The sequence below is a fragment of the Pseudoliparis swirei genome, chromosome 17, assembly GCF_029220125.1.
Source record: "Pseudoliparis swirei isolate HS2019 ecotype Mariana Trench chromosome 17, NWPU_hadal_v1, whole genome shotgun sequence".
Classification (NCBI taxonomy): Eukaryota; Metazoa; Chordata; class Actinopteri; order Perciformes; family Liparidae; genus Pseudoliparis; species Pseudoliparis swirei.
The window spans coordinates 6,366,077-6,380,995 of NC_079404.1; the positions used below are offsets into that span (position 1 = coordinate 6,366,077).

At 41.9% G+C, this 14,919-nt stretch overlaps 1 protein-coding gene across 1 annotated transcript; it reads right to left on the reverse strand.

The window, feature by feature from the left end:
• Positions 1 to 512: 512 nt before the first annotated feature.
• Positions 513 to 13,380, reverse strand: rel (v-rel avian reticuloendotheliosis viral oncogene homolog). The gene is made up of 9 exons (XM_056436129.1): positions 11,879 to 13,380; positions 11,611 to 11,759; positions 10,318 to 10,409; positions 5,804 to 5,944; positions 3,761 to 3,865; positions 3,344 to 3,562; positions 3,143 to 3,208; positions 2,952 to 3,026; positions 513 to 2,820 (listed from the first exon to the last, which is right to left on the reverse strand). The coding sequence occupies exons 1-9, from the start codon at positions 12,116 to 12,118 to the stop codon at positions 1,910 to 1,912; spliced, it is 1,998 nt and encodes a 665-aa protein (XP_056292104.1). The 5' UTR covers positions 12,119 to 13,380; the 3' UTR covers positions 513 to 1,909.
• Positions 13,381 to 14,919: the final 1,539 nt, after the last annotated feature.

Consider the following 14,919-nt stretch of genomic DNA (forward strand, 5'->3'; position numbering starts at 1 on the left):
ACCTTCAGGAGAGCAACGGAGGAGGATCCCTCTCCCCGGATGGACAGAAGCAATAGATGTCGTAGGTACAGAATGAAGAGAACTTCAAAACATAACTGATGCATTAGTGGGTTTCCTGTTAATTCTAACTAAAGTGATAGAGGTTGACATACCTCAAACTCGTATTTTTTCTTTCTTCTCACTTGATTTATTCCCTCAGTAAACATTGTAAACGTGAGTTTATGGTCTCAATCGCTAGTTTCAAGTCTTCTTCAATACATGTTAATTTAATCAACTATGGTGCATATAGAGTGAAAATAAACAATAAAGCAGGGTGTGATTTGGCTACCATGCGATTGACAGGTCTCTACAACAGTGTGTACTGGTCTGGGTGCTGTCCATGTTTTTTTCTTAAATCTTAAACAGTGATTTCAGTTCCTGAAAGTTATGAGACATTTTGATGATCATAAAATGATATTTTCTCCAACCTCTCTTGTCACCTCTGGTTGCAAAAAAATTCAACAAAGAATATGTATAATAAGACAGACTGTTTATTAATAACTGATCTTGTCAAAAAATAGAAAAATCATACAAAGTAGTCATCAACAATATTTACTTCATTTTACAGCAAAAAAGATTCTGGAAGGCATACAAGTACAACAACAACATGCTAGAATGAGCTAAACTACAGTTGACCGTTTGTTTATCATCTGCCATGTGTCCTCTGCAAAGCTATCAATAAGCTTGGCTGAATGAGAGAAACATATATGAAACACAAAATTGACATTTTTATCTAAAAACATCTGGTAGAAATGCTCTCAGAACTCTGGATAACACATGTGATCACTGTTATGACATAGTCATTACAAAGGAAAGACAACACAATGCGTTTCATCCCACTTCCTCAAAGGAAATTTCAGTACCTTGCCAGTTCTTGAGCATTACAGCACAGGCATTGCTTTCAATCTCAACTATGGCTTACATATATGTACAGAGTGCATTTAACAGCAAATACTCTGCTAAGAAATCAATAAAACAGTACAATACACAAAAATATTTCACAAAGCAATACAAAGTGCAAAGACATTATAATAAGCCATATTGTCTGCTGTCATTTCAAATCCTAAACATACATTTGCATTTGTTTCTTTTTCAAGATCAAACACTCCACTCTACTATACAGTATGTTTACAGTGAATCCAACTTCACCTGAGAAAGACAAAGAAAGTATTACATTCACTTCTGCGGAATTCTATCTTTGGCTTGGAATCAGGCATCAGGTTGTTGGTTATCTTTTCAACCTTGTGTTTTATCCCCATACTCGCCATGCAGATGCCAGTTGAACTCAAAATAACTCTAGTTTGATTGACTAGTCCGTAGAATATCCACAAAGCAGCTGGAAACCAATAAATTAATTAGTGGGAATAATTTTAACGACAGTGCAAATTGACGCCTCTTGAAACACCCCAACAGTTGGGATGTGTTAGGGTGGAACCTGAACAGGCGTCTTTAATACAAATGCAAAAAGGTTCTGAAATTGCATGGTTCTTATCTAAAATGGATCAAGAAATCAAATTTGATGAATCATTTTTAGGAGAATGGTGTCTTTACATATTAATATTGTGAAGAAAAGACCAATGACTGCTTACCAAGCGCCAAGGCTGGCCAATCAAGTGTAGGAGCAATCCCTTGGTAAAGTCTTTGCTAAAGAAGGAACTAGTTCATAATTAATTGCATCTCCAAGGAACAATGCCTTTGTCTGGTTGTAGATTCCAAATGGCTGACAATATTTGTATGTAATTTGCCCACTGAGCCCTACTTGGCCGGAATGAAGAAACATTTCTCTTTGCAAGGCGAAACAAGACGACGGTATTCGTCTGAGCTGCCTCTGTCTATTTATTGATACCAACAATTGATATTGATATTCCTTCTAGTTGCTTTGCCGAGTTGCTTTGATCCAATCAGCCAAAGTTAGGAAGTGGCCTTCGGATGCCTTGCCGTTGATTAAAGATGTATTTTCCGTATTTTTAGAAGGATGGATGTTGCCACAAGCATCTTGCGCCATTGGATTCATGTTAGTGCCATTGCTCATAGTACGAGGAAGCAAGTTGGTGTAAGTATTTTCTTGGCTGTCCCTCGGGGATTGCATGATAGAAGCTTGGGTCTCTTGTCTGATCTGGGGCTCCTGCTTCAGCTGCAAGCCAACTTGAGGCCCTCCTCCCACCAGGTCCTTCAGAAAATCATCCCCTTCCATTCCCCCTAGGAAGGAGAATGAGCCCTGCCCCTGTGACCCACCTCCACCTCCAGGTACTGACCCATTGAAGGTGTTCTGGACTGGATTAAGGGGAGTGAAATTGGACCACGCAGTATGGAGACCCTGGTTCTGGTTGCCGAGATGGTTTTGGGCCCGGGTCTCAGACGCGAGCTCCTCCCTTTGGTGCTGCAGCTGGAAGAGTGTCTGGGACTCTAACTGGTTCATCACAGGCGCTTGGGGGGCTGCGTCCAAGCACTGCAAGTCCCTCATGGAGAGCTGAGGGAGGGTGTTATTCTCAAAGCCGCTGTGCTCCACTCTGTGGGGGTAACCTGAGCTACGGGCTGGATGCTGTTGCCTGCTGCTATTAGGAAGTGGAAGATTGCTCATGGCACTAGACTGGTTTATGGTGACTGTATCCATTGAGAGTGCTGGGTTGGGATTTGCCCATGAATGGCTGACTGGCACATTGGCAGCTTGTGATGTCATCATAACGTTCGGAGCGCCCGGTTGGAAGGTCTGGTTGAATACAGGATTTCGTTGCTGCATCGAAGGTGTGGGCTGTGGCCTCAGGTACATGTTGCTGAGGTCTGGAAAACATGCATTGACATTTAGTGTGATAGGAGGGCAGTATTATCCTGATCTTGATGGAAGTGCTATATATTTTTGGGCTTAACATCTAGCCGTTGCAATATGAGGGAAACAAAGTTAAACCAGTTACCTTTTCGCATGTGACTCATGGTACTCTGTGGCACCGCTTTTGGTCGGTTCATAGTCGGACCAGCGAAAGGAACACCTAAAGAAAGGCCAGAAACCTTTGTTACAATGCACACATGAATACTGAAACTCATACATGCACTTGTGGGCATATCCGATGGGATTGCACTGTATAAACAGAATCTTAACTCGTACCTGACAATCCCGATATCCTCATCAAGTGCTCTCTTCTACGCTTTTTCTCGTTGTAGCCGTAAGGATCTAAAGCAAACGCAAAATGTTCACATGTATCACTTGAATCCACCCGAGACTGCCCAGTTCCTGAAAACCAGCAGCGTACACCAACAAATAGCGAGAGTTTGAGTTAATAACAGAAAGAAGGAGTTCTCTGCTTACCTTTGTCGTCGGGCAGGTATCTAAAATCCATCGGTTCACTGACTTCTTGATCAGAAGGCCGGCGCAACTGCATCTTCACGGTGACAGACTCCGTTAGGGAGGTGTTATAATAGGAAGGAGTCTTAAAGACGATGGCCACTTGGCGATGTACGTCGGCCTGAGAGAAGGAGCCTTTGGCCTCCCAGCCGTCGTCGGAGAAGTACCGCACCTCAATGTCGTCTGGAGGAAAGGGGAATGGTGGGAAGGCGGCAATGGAAAACTGAATGAGCATGCAAAATGATAGCCACTATGGCTATGAGAAGCAAAGCGGACGGAAAACAATGTATAGAAAATGGATGCAGGATATGAAAAATCAGTAAAACAATAAAGTGCAGATTAGCTGATTTCAAAGGTCCACAGAACATTGATAGTTTGTACCTTTTTGTACTTTGTCACACAGTAAGAAGATCTCATCCCCTCCCTTGACGCTGCCATTGTTCCTGTTGACCCGACAAATCCTCAGCTCCGCTGTGTTTGGGGCCCCTGACAATGCAGAAACAGGTTGTAACCATCCAACCCAACAGAGGCAACACATCTCAGTCAAACTGCATTCTAAAAGCGATATTTCCAACAGTAATAATTTCAGAATCTGCCTTCACTTGATCTAGTCGTGAACAAACAAAACAGCTTTCGTAGCTCAGTGTAACTTGTAGAATATTTGCCTCAGTTTAAAAAAAGACCACTTAGTTTACAGTCGAGGCCTCAGCAGGTTGAGTCACATGTCCGCAGTCAGAAGAGGAAGTGGTCCATGGCAACAGGGTTGTTTAAGGCTTACGGTGTATAAAGAGCTTCCCCTTTCTCAATTTTTGTGAGGAACATTGAACTAGTTCACTAAGTGCAACACTCAAAACATTATTTTAGACCGTTATTATTTGGTTACTATACACTAATGGCCAGGAAGAAAAAAACATGCTACAGTTAAATCACTATTTTAATATTTACATCTACTGTCGCAAAGCGATCATCTGAACATTTCATTCTTCTTTCGTTCATTCAAAGAGGAGATTTCATTATATATTTGTTCACCAATAAAAGAGGTTCACGAGGAACTAGTCAACTAATTATTCGACAAAAGGACGTAAGCATTTGCAAAAAAAGAAGCTGGCACTGTGCTGTATAATAGCAGGGGAAACCCTTGAAATTAGGAATTAGTAGAGAACCTGAGATGCAGATGGCCGAGAAGAGTACCTTGTGAGAAGTATCGCACGTGAAAGAGTCATGGTGGGCCAAAGCGGAAAATGTAGAAGTGCGTAACGATGAGTTTGAGCACCGCTTGCGTCCAAAGCTACATACATACTGTATGGGAAAGTTACAATGAGCCCCAGTGCACATCAGTTACGAAGCATACACACGCAGCTATAGTTTAAAAGTTTTAATAATTTGTAGAATAAGAATAATCATTTGGTTACCGCTCAGCGCCGCCGCTCCCATAACGCGGACTACGCGCTGTGCGTAGGGCACCAAGTCCTGAGGGGGCTCCACAAAATAGGCAACTAAAAAAATCCTCAGTTCTAATAATTATAATGCCGATATTATTTCAGTCTTGAAATATTAGGCACCTTTTAGGCATGTACACTACTGTTAAAAAGTTTGGGGTCATTTAGAAATGTCTTTATTTTTCAAAGAAAAGCACTGTTTTTTCAATAAAGATAACATTAAATTAATCAAAAATACACTCTATACATTGTTAATGAGGTAAATGACTATTCTAGGTGGAAGTGTCTGGTTTCTAATGAAATATCTCCATAGGTGTATAGAGGCCCATTTCCATCAACTATCACTCCAGTGTTCTAATGGTACATTGTGTTTGCTAATCGCCTTAGAAGACTAATATCTGATTAGAAAACCCTTGTGCAATTATGTTAGCACAGCTGAAAACAGTTATGCTGGTGATATAAGCTATACAACTGGCCTTCCTTTGAGCTGGAAGTTTGTAGAACAAAATTAATACTTCAAATATTAATCATTATTTCTAACCTTGTCAATGTCTTGACTATATGTTCTATGAAATGTTCAATTCATTTGATAAATAAAAGTGAGTTTTCATGGAAGACACAAAATTGTCTGGGTGACCCCAAACGTTTGAACGGTAGTGTATACATTATTATTATTTCTAAGGTGGCTCACTGCATCCCTTGTAGAGTGACCTTAGAGGCATGTTGGAGTGTCTGCCCCAATCCCAAGCAATCATTTGACAATTATTATAATATTAAGTGAATTCTAGATAAGGGTATGTAATGGCCAAATGTTTGCAGCTTTAAATTCATGTTATGTCATCATCAGCTCTTGAAAATCATATGAACCCAGAGGTGGACACGCCGAACCTCAGGCAGCCTGCGTTCCTGGTTAGACGCTCTCATCGCATGCAGTCGCCTGACATTCAGCATGAACACACACTGTGACGCAGACCGGTCAACTCACTGTTGTCGTAGATGGGGTTGGTGACGATGGGGTTGAGCGGTCGGGTGTAGTGGCCGTTCTCGTCCTGCAGGAAGACCTGGATGCACAGGCGCACCACGTTCAGGTCATACTCCTCTGTCTGCAGCAGCTGCTCACGTGGCACTGAGAACACGAACAGGATGCATTATTAGGACAATGCACTTGAAGCAGAATTATAGTATTTCCAATGTAATAAATAAGAGCCTTTTTAAACAGTTGATTATCAGACTATTATTGATGCATTAATGTGTAAGAAGCATTTTACAGTTGTAATTGGATGAGGGGGAGCTTATTCTATCTATTTTTTATATGCAGCCAAGTAGTTTAATCTATGACAATGCATCATATCTTATAAACTCCCCATAAGTTTTTATGGAGAAAAAAAGAAGATTAGTAAAGAAACAAAAGCTATCAAAATAGATTTAGCCTGGTAAAATGTACAATAGAGTATATGTAAAAGAGTTTACTTGGGTAAAATTATTGAGAAAAAATATTTGAGAATAACTTTAAAGAGGGTTTTTTACAGAAACAATGTTCTGGTTACTCTGGAACTACTTTCTACTGAAAAAATAGTATCTGTAGTATCAGTAGGCTGTCCTCGAAACACGTCACAGTTCACAGATAATTTTTTCTTTTTTTTTCTTCAAGCATCCACAGCCCACACTTTCATTTCCACACGCGCGTCACATACACCACCATTAGAGGCGACACACACCTTGAAGGGAGAGCTTTATAACAGACACACACACAGCTTTCACAATTTGTATCTATCACGCTCATGCCGAGGCCACCTCCCGCCTACAACTTGTGGTGACGCGACTTCACCCTCTTGGTGGAAAGAAGTGCCTGTGTGTGTGTGTGTGTGTGTGTGTGTGTGCGCGCGCATGCGTTTGAGGGGGAAATCAGCAGGAGGAAGAGATGAGACGCCCTGCATGAGTGACCATGAGGGCTCCTGACGTGTGTGAAAGTGGTGTGACTGAAGTCAGAAGCTGAACTCGGTTTGAATCCTTGATTATGTGAAACACCTTAGTGTACAACAACAACAACAACAGCAGCAGCAGAATGTGAGATGGAGGGAAACTCCTTGTCCTAACTCACTCTTTCACTGGACGGTGTGTGTAGCTAGCAAGTCCTTTGTCGCTCTGTACAGGTCTTTTAGTTACACGAGAAGATCAACATCAACCTGGTTGGTTTAATTATGAATTAACGATATGACACCAGAAGATGAGTAGTTTAGCATTAAGATTGGAAATAAAGGGAAACTGATATCACTTACACTTCTATATACAGATTTAAAAACATTATATTTGGCACATTACTCATTTCAATAAATTGATATCATGCAGGTTGAAGCTCCTTCTTGTGACACAAGAAAACTACATTTGATCAATACAGCATTATTGCACACCAAATGAGCTCCAAATTGTTATGGCAGGACACAGGCGCTCAGTTTCTTCTTCTTTTCTTTTTAAACACCAGAGTTATTTCGATTAACTTTTGGCAACATTGCCTTGTACTTAATGGGACGTCCTCAGGTTCGAGTGTTGTGGCTGGAAGAGACGGGCATCCAGCAGTAAAACACGAAGGGCAAAATGAAGACCGCTGGGCTGGGGGTAAAAGCAGCGGCGATTGTGGAGGTCTCCATCGTGGAATATGCCTACTACCAACTATTCATACACTCTGTCATATTCATTGAATGTATTTTAACTCTAAATCTGTCCTTCTGTACACATTACATCTATTGCACCTGTCCATCCTGGAGAGGGATCCTCCTCTGTTGCTCTCCTGAAGGTTTCTTCCCTTTTTCCCCCCTGAAGGGTTATTTGGGAGTTTTTCCTGTGAGGTTTTGGGGCAGGGATGTCTATGTGTACAGATTGTAAAGCACTCCGAGACAAATTTGTAATTTGTGAAATTGGGCTATACAAATAAACTGAAATGAATTGAATTGAATTGAGTGAATGTGTGTGTGTGTGTCTGTGGAGGAGAGACCACTGGAAAGAGCTGCAAAGACAGACAAGGTAATCTGCTGACAGTGATGGTGGGCAGTGGAGGAGCGGTTAGGTGTGAATGTGAAAGTGAGCAAGAAGGGGAGGCAGGTGCCAAAGCCTCACCACAAACAGCAGCCCCACTGCATGACTCACAATTTCACGAGCTTAACACACACGTCGCCCCGGTTTGCGTTTGTCTTTTCTGAGGCAACTAAAAACTACAATGTTGTTGCTTTGCAGCACATAGAAGGCCAATCCGATGGAACAATGTCCTCTTCAGCTGAGCTGAAACGGAGGAAGGACACTTCCTCTCTGGGACCGATACCATTCATGTTTATGGATATTTGGAAACCAAACTTATGCTAATATTACTCAACATCGCTCTGCCCAAGGATCCCATTTGTCAACGCTGCTCAGAAACAAAAGAACCAAAACCAATTCATCCATTGTTACTGCTGAAGCAGAGCGTTTGGGGTTGTGAAATTATGTTTGCTCATCTTTTCACTTTTGTGCAGAAAAAAAAACTGGAACTCGTAATCCTGGAGGAAATTGAAGAATATTGAACTGAAATATATTACAAATATATCACGGGAGCGCATCTGTGACAAGAAAACACCATCCCCCATGAAAAACATTAACCAGAGCCACTCCGATGCGAACTGAGAACACGTAGTAATACGGAAACATAATACGTCACACACGCACAGGATTCATATGTGTCACCGATAGCACAGCCGAGGCAAGCTTTCTACTAAATGGACCAGCATTCGTCTCCACTTGACTATCCATCCCAATGTAGCCCGCCCGACAGCATTTTGCTTCAGGTGGTTGTGGTTGTGTGTGGGGGGGGGGTGCAGGAGGCAGCTGAGTTTCACAGCAGAAGTGAACTGAAAGAAGAAGAAGAAAAAGACTGCCATCCCAGCTGCCCATCGTACGGCCTGGGTCTGTGGTCTCTGACCGGTAACACCAATTACATTTTTTAATGAAAGTTGAAAGAATAGTTAATGTGGTCAAGTATGGTGAAGCTCAGTAGTTGTCACTAAAAGTTGTCAGCTGGGTTTAATTTCCCACTTTAGTTGTCTGTATCGCTGTGTTATACTTGGTCAAATTTGGTGGTAAAATCAAAAACATGTAGTGCTATTTATCTATCTAGATTGTTGCCAAGTTTTGGAGGTATCAGCAATCATGACCCAGGTTGCTGAAGATAATCCGCAGTCCTTTAGCGAGCAGTTTTCTTACTACCATAGTTCCTGTTCATTTCCAAGAGAATGCCGACCTATCTAGGGCTGGTCTCTCCAAAACAAGGCAACTCAAAATAGAGGCAAGTTTAAAAAAATGTTTTGGGGGGGGTGGGGGGGGGACGACGACGACGACGACGGATTGTCACTTGCTTCACAAGCCTATGAAACTGTATCTGAAGTGAAAGTGAAGTATCGGGTACAAACTCTTTGCAAACATTGAAAGTAGGAACTCAGAGCAAATAAGCAATGTGTGGTGAGCAGATATCTGGTGAACTCAAGCGGTTTCAGTCACCACTTGTTGCCACTCCCAAAAGAAACATGTGAACAACAAAGCCCCCGAAATGTCTTAATCAAACGTGCTCGTAAACCCTTCATACTTTTACAGACCCGTAAAGCACCATAAACCTACTGTGATCGTCATCTCTGAGAGCTGGGGGAACCCCCCTTTTAATTAATCCTGCATTCCCAGCCCTCACGTGGCACCGCGCTGAATTGAGCAACTGTGACTAAGAATGGGGGAAGTAAGCCCCAACGCCTGTTTGTACACGAGCAGTGCTGCCTGTCTGCGCCGGAGGACCGCAGAATGAAAGCGCATTTGAGGAAATGGCCCGGCTGCATGCAAGAGAGACCATTTCTGACTCCAGGAAAAATCCTCTCCGCTGCTTGAGAACTGGGTCAATCAGCATTTGCAAAAATAAAAAACAATTCTTTTGAACTGTTTTGAACCTGTTTAACAGTAACAGAAATGGGGGTGGGGGGAGCAACAGCAGCATCTGCAGTAACCTGTAACCAACAGCAATGAGAACTGCAGCTATACCACCAACAGCAGCAGCAGAACACCAATATACACTATTGACCTTGTGCACTGCTAATATGAGCCTGAAATATATATTAATTTACTAGTATCATTAATGGATACTGGCTTATTGGGGATGTATCCGATTACAGATCAATTTGATGTATATTCATTTTTATAGGGTGATGGAAATGTCACTCTTGCCTGTCTTCAAAACTTGAGAGCCCTGCTGTAGCTTTTATCAAATGAAATATAGCAGAGTAAATAAATACTGCATTTGTTGGGGACTATCTTCAGCTGAGGATTAATACACATTGGGTGCTCTAGTAAAGTAAACCACAGAAGTTATGTTGATAATAAAGGAGCGTCTGGCTCACTGATGTGAAGTTAACAGTATCAGTCAGGTTCTAAAGCAAACCTGTTACGACACAAGTGGGTTGAAAAGGACAGACAGAGAGCAGGTGGACTCACCATTGAAGGGGTTGATCCCTCGGGTCATCCTCTGGACGATCGCCTCTTTCACTTCCCTCCTTCTCACACACTGGATGCCCAGGTTCTGGAAACTGGGTGAATGACAACACAACAACACAAGGGCGTGAGTAAAGGAATCTTACAGTGTTGCAATAAGCTAAAAGGAATGAATACACAAAACGTGTGGGCCCACACCTTAAAGTATAACGTAAACATGTTTTTAATTATTTAAATTAAAATGCGGTTGCACGTGAAGGTGAGGGTCAAAGTGATCGTGCACTCGCCCCAACACATCTGACTTTAATACAACCCGATGATTTTATGCTGAATGTTTGACTCCAAATCTGCGAGAGCAATTCTATTGATCTGAATAGAAGGGCTGAGATTAATCGGAATTTACGACACAAGTTGCAGTTTTGAAGTAACGCAAGTTAATGACTCATTCAAACTCTCAAAACACATGAACGAGTCCCGCCCAACTAAATCACAGCAAATATGGGTGATGTCACACAGGGAAATCTATATTGCCACCTGCATCACAGGCTTGGTTTGTCAAAGATGCTTTGTGTGTGTATCTGTATCCGAGAGGAAACACAAAATACTCTTAATAGAGAACAAAGTGATTATGACGTAGTGAGTGAGTGAGTGCGTGTGTGTGTGTGTGTGTGTGTGCGCAAACAACAGGTATTTGAATGGTGATTAAGACTGAAACTGTAGTTATCAAGCTCCTCTTTCATGGAACCAGCTTCCACCTTCAGTCCGGGAGGCAGACACAGTCAACTCATTTAAGAGTAGACTGAAGACTTTCCTTTTTGACAGTCTTATAGTTAGGGCTGAATCAGGTTCACCTGGTCCAGCCCCTTGATATGCTGCTATAGGCTTATAGGCTGCTGGGGGGAGTTTTAGGATGCACTGAGCACCTATCTCCTCTTTTCTCTCTACCTATGGACGAATTTCCATCTCTCCATCACACATTACTAACTCTACTTCCTCCCCGGAGTCTTTGTGACGTCACGTCTCTCAGGGTCCATTTGACCTGGTTGTATCTGATGCCTCCTGCCTGGCCGGCCCCCTTCATGGCCGTGCTGTTTTTTTCTATTCCTTGGGAGTTTTTCCTGATCCGATGTGAGGTCCGGGGACAGGGATGTCGTATGCGTACAGATTGTAAAGCCCGCTGAGTTAAATTCGTAATTTGTGATATTGGGCGATATAAAATAAACTGAATTGAATTGTAGCAACGCCGATGTCGACAGCGGCACAGACTGCTGTTGTGAGCGTGGGTGGGACACTCACGCGATTACCCTGCGGTCTGGGCCGAACTCGGCCTCGTAGAATCCGTCTTTGCAGTCCTTTCCCACCAGGTCGTGCGGGTGCGGCCGGTACGGCTCGTTCTTCGTCACCAAGTGGACGCGCACCTTGCCTTTGCCGCAGTAATTCAGGATCTGTGTGACGGGAGAGGGAGGAGGAGTAGGAGGACCACCATTTATTTAAAGGAGAGATAGGAATGTGCAGTTTATGTACAAAACACAGCGGGTGGGTCCTTAAGGCACTAGCGACCGACCTGCAGACTCGGGTAGGACCTGTTGTTGTCGGAGCTCTTTTCGCCGGGGATGCTCCCGGCAGAGCGACCCTCGCACTTGTACCTAAAGCGCATCCCTCTCTGCTTGGGCTGCTCGTAGATCTGGACGGCCGGCTCGGCCACTACAGAGAGCGCAGATGATGGGGTGGTGAAAAAAAAGAGAGTCAATGACAGGGTGTGGAGAGGAGCGCATGAAGATAGATTGAGTTCAACCAAAACCATGAATACTTTCCCCTCTGGTTATTTATTTTGAATAAACATGGCTGCTTAAATCGATTTGTCAATTTTGCTTTTTTTTGTTCTTCTCTTTAAATATAGGATCAAACAAACAATACTTTGTTATTGAACGTGTTTCTGACATTTAATTCGAATTAAATATGAAGTCAAAACTGAGCAATATTGACTTCAAAATGTCTTCTGTAAACAAATAATTTGGTTTTATAAAATGTCACAAAATTGTGTCAAATGAACAGCACAAGATCCTGAGCCTGTGTTTGAGTGGTTCTCTCTGTGCATTGTGGAGGTATGCCTAAAGGTTTGTAGAAAAGTGATTTAAAAAAGGAGCAATTAAATAACATACATTTTTACCCTTAATCTCAAAAGGTTATAATTGACAAACACTGAGCTAGTTTACAATATATTTAGCTGAAGCTGATAGTGAGAACCATAAAGTGCATCTTTAGATAGACGGAAAAAACAACACCTGATGGAAATATTTCAGCACATAAAGTATTCACAAACAGTTGATAGGTTGCATATCACCTTAATCCATGGTTATTGGATTATTGAACCAATCCAATAAACGTGGATTTAGGTAATTTAGCAGTTAGACAGCACATGGTCGGTTAGAATTGGGGAAGCCTTTGGTTGGAAAGGAAACCATTTCAGACAAGTTGCCAACATACGTTGACACAGCGTCCTGCTTAAAAATATGTCAGCATCAAATGTAGCCCGAGGAGTCTTTTAAATCGCAAAGCATTCAATAAGATTTGCTAAAAAAAATTGTGAAATGTCTGTCCCACTTTGACCCTTTTGCATTTCAGAAAAACCTGTCACCACAAGATAAGAGGGGAACTAAGACTTTTCGGGGAAGAGTCAATCGTACAACGATCTCACAACACTAAAGTGTTTTTTTGTGGACATGACAGCCGATCGACAGGACCTGCACACGGCTGTTTCGTAGGGCGGCGTGAAACGAGTCCTGTGACATTTCTGATTTATTGAGAAATATGCGAGGGCCTGCCTTCCTCATTTTTTGTAGCCGCTTTGGCCGAGGATGTGTCGAATGGCAGAATCGAGAGGCGATGGTGCTCAGGGGCACAGAAATGTTGTAACATAATTAACTTTTATATTGATGAGGATTAGAGGAACCTTACATATACTCACACTGCCAAGCCTAAAAAAAAGAAGCAACGCTCACCAATAAAGCGAAATGAGGAAGTGAGAGGCCATTCTGTGCATTCAGAGATTGTTTGTCCCTTGTAAGCGTTATTTGGGGGTATTAAAATGCACTTACTCAGGTGTGGATCGCCCCCTAGCACGGAGGACATGAGGGCTGTGTGAGCAGGGGGGGGGGGACATGTAGAAAGATAATTAGCAAGCAAGACCACACTGAATTTGGTGATAACATGACAGATGAATAACAAGTCACAACAAAACTGGTTTGTTGTGTTTAATAGTTCATTCAGTCCTGCTGAGCTGCACTCACACTTATTTCATTGTCAATTATTACAACAATTGTTACGTTTGACTGTATTGTAGAACGCACTTATGATAGGGTAACATATTTCATGAAAAAAACATTGATGTTGATATCGTACATTCAGGTTCAATCTATTAATATACATCAAACTTATGTCACATGATTATCCAGGTTATTCCAAGTTGTTGCTACTCACCATCCATAATGCACAACGCTGTCGTATCACGGGTTAGCGTCTCTCGGATAACACCGAGCTTAATGACGGACAGTGGACAGGAAAAGTTACGGTCGTTACAGGAGACAAGCGAGGGGGGGGGGGGAATTCCCCTTCCGTCACTGCCCCCTCCATGTGAACTGTCCAATGAGAGGGCCGCATGACTCACGGCAGCGAGAGAGCGCGCGCAATGGGAGGAGTCACTAATCTTCACACACTGCCCTCTTGTGCCTCAAAGTGCGGCGCGTAGAGGGCTACACTCAGAGAAGAGACCGGATCATTTAACAAATAGCCCCATACTTTATCAAGCATATACTCAGATTAATGGGTGCTGTTGAAAAATATTAGACTTTTAAATTGTTTTCAATTACTGGTGTAATTGTTGCGAGTCAACCCTCCATTTATTTTCTATAAATGGTTCAATTTGATGCACACAATGGCCATAATTTATAACCATCGTAAAGGCACCAATTCATGCATCTAGTATAACATAAAACATTTAACCTTTAGGAATACCATTTCTCTCCATAGTAAAAATCAAACAAATCGATTTTAAACATCCAGCTATAAATTAAAATAGAACACCAATACCTGAAACATATCTTTATAAACTATAAATGCAGCCATTATATACAGTACAAAAAAATCCAACTTTGCTAATATGGCAGTACGAGTGTCAATGGAACCGAAGGAGCCGCTCTAGTAAACTACTTACATTAGAAATAGAAGTAACATTTCAAATACTTTATCAAAAGGCTTTATAAAAGGTCACATATAGGCTATACAAAATAAATAATGCTGTGAAAAAAAATGAATAAGTGTGCATTAGAATGAGGGTTTACTGCACACGGCTGTTACATAAAATAGTATTAAACTGCAATTATAATTATGCACTTTGAACCAAACAAATAAAGCATACCAAATTGCCCCAGTGTACAAAATGTGCTAAATAATTAAAATGGTTATTTCTATACTGTAAATGATAATTACTTTTGAATTTGGGCTGCGGTTTGATTTATGCTAGTCAGTGATTTGCACATGATTGGTCATACCCAGAATGTGTGTGTTCGCATTTTTAAGGTAATTTCCGTACAAACCCAAATAATT